At 45.8% G+C, this 10,970-nt stretch overlaps 1 protein-coding gene across 1 annotated transcript; it reads left to right on the forward strand.

Annotated features, from left to right (window-relative positions):
- Window positions 1-1,201: 1,201 nt before the first annotated feature.
- Window positions 1,202-5,473, forward strand: LOC4342706 (DNA-binding protein EMBP-1). The gene is made up of 9 exons (XM_015789245.3): window positions 1,202-1,466; window positions 1,571-1,681; window positions 1,760-1,911; window positions 2,012-2,069; window positions 2,177-2,225; window positions 2,323-2,567; window positions 2,738-2,815; window positions 4,687-4,812; window positions 4,918-5,473. Exons 1-9 carry the CDS (start codon window positions 1,293-1,295, stop codon window positions 5,089-5,091), a joined length of 1,167 nt encoding a protein of 388 aa, XP_015644731.1. The 5' UTR covers window positions 1,202-1,292; the 3' UTR covers window positions 5,092-5,473.
- Window positions 5,474-10,970: the final 5,497 nt, after the last annotated feature.

The following is a 10,970-nucleotide window of genomic DNA, read 5'->3' on the forward strand; positions in this document are numbered from 1 at the left end:
AAGAACATCAAATACCATTTGCCGCTCCTGAACTGCCGGACACCGCCTACCGCCGCCGCCACTGCAAGCCGCCGCTGAACGCCGCCCACCGCCTCCACCTGTGTGTCTGCCGCTCCCCTGCGCCTCCTCCCACGACCCTGCGCCTCCTCCCACGCAGCCCTTCGTGCCGGTGCTTGAGACCGTTGGTGCCTCCGGCTGCGCCACCAGGGGAGACGAAGGGGAAATGAAGGGAGAAAAGCTAGGGTTCAGACTTGAGAGCTCCAGAGACTCAGACCGGTGAGAAAGAAAGAAAAGAAGAGGAGAGGAAGAGAAAACGAGGGGGAAGGAGGAGCGAATGCCACTTTTTTCTTTCACGTGCGCTCGCCCGTCCCTGGATCGCCCCGTCCGCCCCATTCGGCTGGATGCATCTGTCCGGTATTTACTGCGAATATTCCTTAGGGGGTGGCTATATCCCATACTAGCCCAGCAACCAAACACCTAAAAAAATCTGGCGGCCATCTCCTATCCAAGCAAAACCCACCATCCAAACACATCCTCAATGACTAGAGTTCAACGTGAGCTTCTAAAGAAAAGAGAGAAGTTCAACGTGAGCTGCTCCTGTTCACGGGTCCCACGCCCCCACGTCATCACGCGGGCAGGATAAAAAAAACCGACAGCGAAAGTGCGCGATGACGTCACGACAGCGACGCACCACGCATGCTCATCCCCCTACAGTCCCCTCGGCCCACTCATCCCGGCCCAAATAAAAAGCCCATCCGCCGCCTCGCTGTACAGTACCGCGGGGCCCACGCCCCGCACTACGCACGGATCCCGCCGCGCGTCCGACTCAGCGCCCACGCCACGTCCGCACCCACCGCATCTCCACCCACACCCACTGACCTATGGGCCCCACCACCCCACCCCACCCACCGGGCAACACCTGTACCCGCACCGAACAGCGTACTAGTGTACTACTACTACTTGGACCCATCAGACCGACACGTGGGCCCCACAGCAACCGCGCCGTCCACGTGTCACCCTACATGCGCGACGGACCAATGGAAGGGCGCCACGTGGGAGTGTGAACCGTTAGGCGTACACGGCGGTGTGTACACGAGGGGGAGGAGGGGGGTCACCGATTCACCAAACCCTAGGGCCTCCTTTTTTTTTTTTTTTTTCGCTGCTTCGCTTTTTTTGCTGCTGCTGCTGCTGCTGCTTCGTCGCACCGCCCCGGTAGCCTCACCGCCGGCGAACGCGCAGCGCGCGACCACCGTTGCTTGGAGCTAGCTCGCGGGGATCTGCAGATCTCGCCCATGGCGTCCTCGTCGGACGAGCAGCCGAAGCCGCCGGAGCCGCCCGCGGCGGCGGCGGTGGCGGGGACGGCCGTGGCCACCGCCGCCGCGGCGGTGCCGACGCACGCCGAGTGGGCGGCTTCGCTGCAGGCGTACTACGCCGCCGCGGGGCACCCCTACGCGTGGCCCGCGCAGGTAGGATTCCGCGGAATTCCGGGTTGGGGTGGGGGGGGGGGGAAGGTTTGGTGGTTGGTTTTCGGGTTCTGACTAGGGTTTGGTTTTGCTTCTCTCGGATGCAGCATCTGATGGCGGCGGCGGCTGCGGGGGCGCCGTACGGCGCGCCGGTGCCGTTCCCGATGTACCACCCGGGCGCCGCCGCGGCGTACTACGCGCACGCGTCCATGGCCGCGGTGAGACCCTCTCGCCTCTGCTCGTTTTGATTGCCAATTGGGCTTGGATTTGGGTCTGAAATCGTTGCTCCTGCGTAGGGTGTTCCTTACCCGACAGCTGAAGCCATGGCGGCGGCGGCGGCGGCGGCGGCGGGGGCGGTGCCGGAAGGGAAGGGGAAGGGGAAGGGCGCCGCCGCGTCGCCTGAGAAGGGAAGCTCCGCGGCGCCCTCTGGGGATGATGCATCCCGGAGGTACAGTTTCGTGTCCCTGCACTTCATCGAGTGTATTTTTGGTCTCCTTTTTTTCTCTTTTATGTTTGAATTTAAGTTTTGAGTTTTGTTGCGTGCGCAGTGGTGACAGTGGCAGCGAGGAGTCGTCTGATACTAGAGATGATGACACTGACCACAAGGTACCAAAGCAACCTGGTTTGACGCGAAGGGCCGTTTAAAATTTGGCTTTGCTTTACTGTAATAACTATGCTGATGGCCTTGTGTGGTTGAAATTTGATTTCTTCAGGATTCGTCTGCACCTAAGAAAAGGAAATCTGGTAATACATCGGCAGAAGGTGGGTTGTTGGAATGCTTAACTATGTGTTTTTTTGGACTGAGTTGTTTTTATTTTTGAGGGGAATGTGTGGATGATTAGAGACTGGTGTTTGCCAGGTGAGCCGTCTCAAGCTACGCTTGTGCCCTATGCTGCTGTCGAGTCACCGTATCCGTTGAAGGGGAGGTCTGCGTCGAAGCTTCCAGTTTCTGCACCAGGGCGGGCGGCACTTCCTAATGCCACACCTAATTTGAACATAGGGATAGATCTTTGGAGTACTCCCCCAGCCTTAGCTGTGCCCGCAGGGCAGGGGGAAGCAAGTCCTGGGTTGGCACTTGCTCGACGTGATGGTGTTGCTCACCTGGTATGTATGGCGTCATGAGAGAGATTTTTTACAGTGTGTCTTAGCCTATGTGGAATGTCTCATGAATGACTGATGACATGAGCTTTTGTCTTCTTACACATAATTATCATATTTATGGCTATATCGTTATTCGTCTAAATCCACCTTTTGGTATATTCTTACCTTTTCAGGATGAGCGTGAATTGAAGAGGGAGAGGCGCAAACAATCTAACAGAGAGTCTGCCAGGAGATCAAGGTTGCGCAAGCAGGTATTTCTGGAACATTACATTCTTATTTCCTGCGAAATGTCACATTGAGAAATAAACCATGCCTGGTTTTAATTTGGTGATTCTGCTCGCATTATTGTAGTACTAGTGAACCTGGTAAGATCTGCTTTGATGACCCTACAAAACAAGACAAGTGGACAACACAAATCATATGGCAGTTATGAGCCAATTTAGGCAGAAATTGATGTGCACATGTTACTTTCCTATTGGTATCACATCGGTTACTAAACGATATTTCAAATGAAGCATCTTTGGTTAGTTGATGTTAACATAGTTAAAACAAAACTAACTTAGTAATGCGGTACCTAGCTGGAGTTGTTTGTTTGAAGCGATGCTACTAAAGTCCATCGGTTTTATCAAAGACCCTACCATGTTTGTTTTTATTGGTTTTGCAAATTACACATCACCATACGTAGAGCAACATACTGAAGTATGATAAACTGATACTAGAAACAATAACTGCTGTTTCATTTTTCTCATTTATACGTGAGTCAGTAGTATTGATTTCAGTAACATTTAGAATTTGCCACATGACTCCTCACATGATACGGACATATGGCTTATTAGGTTTTGTATCGTTTCATTATGCTCAGTATTTTCTAGAACCAGTTTCGACGTACTGCCTTCTGAATTCAGTAAGCTGCATGACGCAAAAGAAAAAAAAACATTTGGTTCAACATTCACTTAAAAGAATGCATAAAAAGTCGCAAGGAAGATCAGAAAGACATGGGATATATTCATTGTTTAAGATCACTGTCAAAGAAGAGATCTAATACATCTAATTTCAGTAGGTTGGATACCTCTATGGGTCTGGCAGTAGATGGCAGACCTGGAAAGAAACACTTATTCTGCTTGGTGCTGCCATATTTCTGGCAGGAGGAATAGAGTGCATGCTAGATGCCGGGAGAGGCATTTGGTATGATGTCAGCACTTCACCAGATGTTGGCTTGTCTGCACACGGGCAATATGCACAACAAGCCATGCTCCAAGAAACTGACAAACAGCATGCTCCCAGGCCTTAACGGATCTTGTACTTAAAAGTCTTAGGTCCCAAATAAAAATGCAACATCTATAACATATGATTGGTACTTTCCTTTTCCAATATGGTCCGTTAGGACTTAGGAGCTGATGTGAAATAACTGACACAAACCCTTTTACCAAACTGAGCATGCAAACACCAAGTAATAGTATTGGAACCGGAGAATAATGGACCTCTAGTACAGAAAACTGTTTGCTATAGAACCAAATTTTCCTTGCCTACAATGAATTTGTTGCCAGTGCTGATGTCCAATTGAAATGGCCACGCTGAAACATATCCTTTATTTCGTAAACATGGCCAGCTGGTGGTTGATGCTTTGCCTCTGGCCATCTTATAAAAATCGAAGGTACCAAATGCCTATCTGTAGTTGTGAGATGGCATTTGTTAGTTTTCTTGTCAAAAATCAAATATCATCAGAACAAAAATTTTTCTTCTGGCAACCACACCAGCTAGTTGACATTTATTTTTTAGCCAACCATGTGAGCATATATCTCAAGTTCCATTAGGCGGCATGAAAAGTTTATTTCGTGGTTTCCTTACTTTCCATTTTTTTTCTGATGGGGTGTGGATCTAACCAACGGATGGCTACCTGAAATGTATAGAAGATGCAAGAAAAAATGTAGATGCTAAAATTACAATGTCTATGACTTGAGTTTACAACATCTGGTTTTGTAAACAAATTGACCTGTCCATCTTGTCAGCTACTTGGCTCTTGAGCTCCCTAGCTTTTTTATTCGGTATTTTCAACAGGAGATTTTAATGTTAGAACATTTGTTTCACGTCTGACACATTTCAATCTACCACTGTTTATCAGCAAGAGTGTGAGGAACTAGCTCGGAAGGTTGCTGAACTGACAACTGAGAACAGTGCCCTTCGGTCAGAGCTTGATCAGCTTAAGAAGGCCTGTGAGGATATGGAAGCAGAGAATACACGACTGATGGTGAGCACATGGCACTCCACCCATACTTTGCCATTAGTTGAGACAGGAAATGCTACTTCTTTCCACATTACCCAATTCTTATGGATAATTTTAAACTTTATGAAGGGTGATAAGGCTCAATACAAGGGACCAACTGTGACAACCACTCTGGGTATGAGCATCGACTCATCGAAGACGCAACACCATGACGACGAGGGCCAGCTTCACAAGAACACTAATAATAACAGCAACGGGAACTATGTAGGTGGCAGCCACAAACCAGAGGCTAACTCTAGGTGAGAGAGAATCATGAGGAAGTGACGACAAAGATGAGATGAGGTGTTCTTCTTATCTAACCACAACACCCATCATCAAACCAGTGTGTGTTCTTTTTTAGCAAAAAGCTGTTGTTTTAGTTCTTCTCACAACTCACCGGGGCCCTGTAGAGCTGCCCCCAAATCGCAGCCATATGTATTATTTATGGCTCGTTGCCGAGAAGAAATGAGTTTGTGTTTTGTGTTTGTGTGGTGTGTGTTTTGTAAACCGATTGATGTAGCTATTGTAACAAACCTAGCGCTTAGAATTTTTATGTTTGCTAACATTTGATGAGGGAATGTAACCGGCCAATTCGGTGGCCTGATCGGTTTTATGATGAAATGCGTAACAAATAGCATTTATATTTTCTATGTCTGGTTGCTGGCATGATTATGGAGGATCTTATGCTCAGGAGGTGGTCGGATTGAATGTCTTGTATCGCTCCTTAATTTTCTTGCCCAATGTCACTCTGTATACATGGTATGGTAAGAACAGTGAGATACTACTATTTTTCAAACTGAGACAGTGAGATAATATCAGTGGCTGGATGATTTTTTGCCATATACTCCATCTTGTCGTAAATATTTGACCAATAGTTTTTCAAACTTTTGAACTTTGACTACCAATTAGGGAGTAACTTCATAAAATCGTAAATACACCCACCTCGTTTTCACTTCTGAAGTACTTAGTTTAAAACATACTATCGGTAGATTGGCCTTGATATATCATATACTACAAACTTCATGCATTTTATGTTCCTACTTATTCACCCCTCTCTTATATTATACTCCTGACCATGCAACCGCCTTTTGGTGCTAGCTCGGGAAGATGGGGGTGCGGTGGAGGATGAGCGGTGGCGGCGCAATAGGTATGAGAGGGAAGGAGGGTGATGGCATTAAAGCTGGCATGAGGTGCGAATGGCCGGGCCGGCGCCCGTGTGAGAAGAGCAAAGGGGAATGGGGACAAGGGGATGTTCGGAGGTGGAAGGATATTTTGTGAAAGCACCCGAAAATTATTAGGGTTAATTAGATTCATGCCATTATAAATTCTTAGTTTTGAAATATGCCATTACTATTTATCAATTCGTAGTAATGCTATTACAACTTTTCAAGTATTGGAAATATACCATGAAGCACCCTTTCAAGGCATATATCAAAATTTTGAGACCAAATTGCCCCCATCTTCTTCCTTTCTCCTCTCAGCTCTCTTTTGTTCATCTTCTCTCTTTCTTCCAACTCCTAGATCTGGGTCTTCCCATCTCCTCTCTCCCATTTTTCAGTGAATCTCAGCCACGATGAACCTCGAATCCCAATGAGGTGGAGATGGTCGGACCAGTACCACAGCTCGACTCGAGCTCGACCACAGCAGCAAGAGGTCTCTTGAGGTGACAACTAAGGGAAGCGGAGGCCGCAGCGACGGCAACGGCCGGGGAGGCACTTGAAGGACTGCACGCGCGAAGATGGCCTCCACGGAGAGGGAACGGGGTCGCGGTTGTCACGCGGGGCCAGGCGCTGCAGTAGCCGGGGTACGCGCGTGGGGTTGAGATGAAGTGCAGGAGGACGGAGTGGCTGCTGCTCGAATCATCCACGGCCACCGCGCCATACAGGTTGTTGTCATCCCAGCCGTCGTGGGAAATTGGGAGTCTCAAGAAAGACCATGTTGTGTAGCTCAACAATGCTGGGAAGCGTGGGCATGACGACGGATTTAGAAGGGGAGGAAAGAGGAAGAAGATGAACAGAAGAAAGCTGAGGGAAGAAAGGAAGAAGATGAGGGCAATTTAGTCTCAAAATTTTGATAAATGCATTGAAAGGGTGTATAGCGGCATATTTCCGATATCTGGTATAGTTATGAATTGATGAATAACAGTGGCATATTTCAAAACTAGAAAATTTATAATGGCATGGATCCAATTAACCCAAATTATAATGTCTAGAGCGATACCTTTAGAAGCATATTTTTTTTCTATCTTCATGTTGTATCTTGTGTAGACGAGGTTATCTTTTTTTAAGAAAAAAACACATAGGGATATCAAACGATGCGAGGGCCTATGCGAGATACATACATATACGAGTTTCTTTTCAAAGCAGCCGGCCACGTGACAATTTCTCCGAGGAGCCAAAAACAATTGCGAAAAATGAAAAAAAGAACATAGTGGCAAGGGGTTTTACTAAAGGAGGATATACTCTACACTCTCTGCTAATGAACTATGGTACTCCATTCTTATTTTAGTTCATGATATTTATGATAATATTTTGGCCGAACTTTTAAAATTTGGACAATCAATTATCTATTAAAACAAGTTTATAAAATCTAATAGTTTACGGTAGCAAGATGATATTTTTAAGATGAATCTACACATGCCATTTATATTGTTTTAAAATTAAGCATATGAGAAAAAACTGATGGTTCATTTTGACGAAATCTTTTCTAATCATCGTATATTAAAACAAGGAGGGACCAGTATTTTTTAATCCATTTCTTAGCACTTATCCTAGGTGCTAATGATCACAATTTCGCTTCATATGATAGCGTCGACTACAATAAAAACAAAACAGATTGCTCACCATCAGATGCTAAACTTGGCATGGATGATTGGATGCTAAGCATTTTAGCTTTAGCATCTGACCCGTCCTAGTTCTTTCTCTCCCTCTAACATTCTTGGCAACTCATTATCTAAAAAAACATTCTTGGCAACTAAATAAGTAAATATGCACAATTGCACATCCTCTTAGAGTGAGAACTAAAATTGTGGCCTTGTGGATTTCACCCACTAGTATTTAAATTCTGGTGTTGCAACTACAAGCATGCATGGTCAAGACTTTTATATATAGAGTACGTGCGTGATGTACTTTATATAGTTGAAATGTTGATGGAGGTTATATTTGTTATGATTTTTTTTCCTTAATTAAAATTTGAGTTTGATAAAATCATTCAGATTTTTTGATGGAACCAAATATATCCACATCGGTGTTTGGAATTCATGAAACTCGGACCGGGTTCCAACAGAAATGTAACCTTGAGCACAGGTATAAAATCTGGCTCAAATGCAATTAGCGTAAGCTAAGCATTTGAGAAATTATTGATGCCGAAAGTTTTAAAAGTATTAACCAAATTTGTAAACATCAAATAATATTTATGATGAGGGAAGGGGGGAGGGGGTAGGGTTGTCAACGAGAATGAATGCAAGGCAACCCCTTCCTCTTCACGGCATCCAATCCTGGTAACGCATTCTGTCTTTAGGTCAACCAAAATGGCCTCGTTAGATGAAAATGGGGGCTACCGCTAGGAAACGAATTCTTATCCTCGATGGGATTTACCCTCATGTACATTTTTCTACCAAATTTAATAAAAAAAAGTTGTTCCAAAAACTGAAAGAAATTAACAATGTGTAGAGTACAGTGACACCTATCACTTCACCAAAAATCTAAGTTTAAATTTGGCCTACACATTGAGAAAAAGAAAACAAAATCAGGTATTGATAGCATCACCACTATTAATACCTTAAATTTGTCTTTTTTATATCTTAATGTGTGAGTTGAGTTTAGACCTACGATTTTGTGGACTGGAATATGTTTGTTGTATAAATGCTGTCAAACTTTTTGAGAAGTTTTCATAACTATTTGGATGATTTTTAAAAAACAAAGGGACATTCTTTCAAGGGATCAAAAACAGTTTCCCTACTGTCGGCTCTCCCTCTCAATGCTAGATCCGAAAGAAATGGTGGAGGATAAAAAAAACCACTACTTCCTCCATCCACAAAAGTTAAACATATTTCACATTTGAGTTTTTCCAAATAAGTTGTTCCTATTTGTAGTTTTTATGCATCCAAGACTTAAATGAAGAGATAAATTAAATGTTTGATTAGAATCTAAGGAGTCATCTAAATACTCATTGGTTGCATGCTTGTATTCACTCATTGATTTTGTAACATGCAAGATGATTTAATATCTTCTTGGTCATCTAGACTAATATAAAAAGTACAAGTTCATCAAACACCTGTCTTTCCTAACCCTTAGATCTATTCATCCAATGGCTTATATCAAAAGTTGGATCACCCCAGCAATTAGCGATCCGTGTCCTCCCGCTCCACTTCGCGTAAAATTAGCGTCGGTTAACAAAAAGGGAAAAAGAACAAAGCTTTTCTCCACCCCGACTGCTCCCAACGAGACCTCCACTACGTCTCTCGCCGCCGTCGACGGCCTCCACCGTACCGCTGCCATTTTCTCCCTCTTCACCGCTCGCCCTACCCTTTGTCCTGCCTCCTCGCGTGCTTGCGCTGCCGACATCAGAGGCCGGAGAGCGTGGGGTCGCCGTTGGCCACTTCCCCGCTCTTCCCCTTCGTCGCTGCATCACCGTCCACCCATCACCGTGCAGGCGGAGATCAACCTCGCCGCCCTCCCTAGACCTCTCTCCGGCGAGGTGCATGGACTCATTGATAGGGTTCTCTATTGGATCACCTAGGTTTAGATCTAGTTGGGTGGTTCTATTTTCGATGGATGGTTGAACAACAATAGAGATTAAGGGAAAAGGGTTTAGGGATGTGACTGGTTGACGCGTTGGATGAGGAGGAAGTCCCGGCCATCGCCGTTGACGTTGCTCTGCTTGTCGAGGATGGCGGCGACGATGTGCTTGACGGCGACGGTGGTTGTAGTAGTGGGAGTCGTGGTCGACGATAAGGCGTGGGGCGGCGGTGGCGCGTTCCCGTCACTGGCTGCGCCCCCTCTCGATCGGATTAGGGTTTGTGGGGTGGAGTGGTGGTGGCGATGAACCTTGTTTCTTGTGCCGTCCCGTCCTCCACCCCTCTTTATATGGCACAGTGTGACGGGGGCCCACCAGCCATTGGGCTGGGCGCCCCCGATCAAGGCGCGGGTCAAGGCCCCCTTGAGCCGTTGGGCTCAAGGGGAGGGAGATCTATCTAACATTCTCCCCCTTGATCTCACTATTTCTTTTAGCTTTTTCTATTCCATCACAGATTTACATATACAGCATGTTTCATCATCACAGTTAATTACCGCTGGATTCGACAGCCACTATACACATCTCTATTCAGAAATAGATACTTTAACTTTTGGGCCCTATAGTCCAGGATTCATAAGGCTTCCCTTAAACCCATGCATGCTACATGTTCCTTGAACATGTTGGGAGGTAGGCCTTTCATGAGCGGATCCGCGAGCATCCTTTCTGTTCTTATGTGCTCGAGACTGATTGTTTGATCCCAGACTTTGTCTTTCACAACATAGTACTTTATGTCAATGTGTTTGGCAGCACCACTTGGCTGATTGTTGTGAGAGAACATTACTGTGGGTTTGCTATCGCAGTATAACTTTAGTGGTTTCTCAATACTGTCAACCACCTTTAAAACTGGGTATGAACTTCTTTAGCCAGTTCACCTGCCCTGGATCCTCATAGCATGCTATAAACTCGGCGTACATAGTAGACCCTGTAGTGATGGTCTGTTTTGAGCTTTTCCATGAAATAGCTCCTACTGCCAGGGTAAACACGTATCCCGATGTTGACTTTATATTATCTTTTGCAAAGTCAGAATCTGAATACCCCACTGTCTGGAGCGATTCTGATTTTCTGTAAGACAGCATGAGGCCTTTTGTTCCTTGCAAATAACGCAAGACTTTCTTTTCCAATATCCAGTGCTCTGGGCCTGGATTACTCTGAAATCTGCCAAGTAACCAGGTAACAAATGCCAAGTCAGGTCGTATGCACACTTGAGCGTACTGTAGGCTTCCTACAGCTGATGCATTTGGCTTTGTTTTCATTTCATTGAGCTCATACTGATTTCTGGGACATTGCGATGCCCCATACTTTTCGCCTTTCACTATAGGAGCAGGTGTAGCACTGCATCTGTACAT

This window comes from Oryza sativa, chromosome 7 (assembly GCF_034140825.1).
Source record: "Oryza sativa Japonica Group chromosome 7, ASM3414082v1".
Taxonomy (NCBI): Eukaryota; Viridiplantae; Streptophyta; class Magnoliopsida; order Poales; family Poaceae; genus Oryza; species Oryza sativa.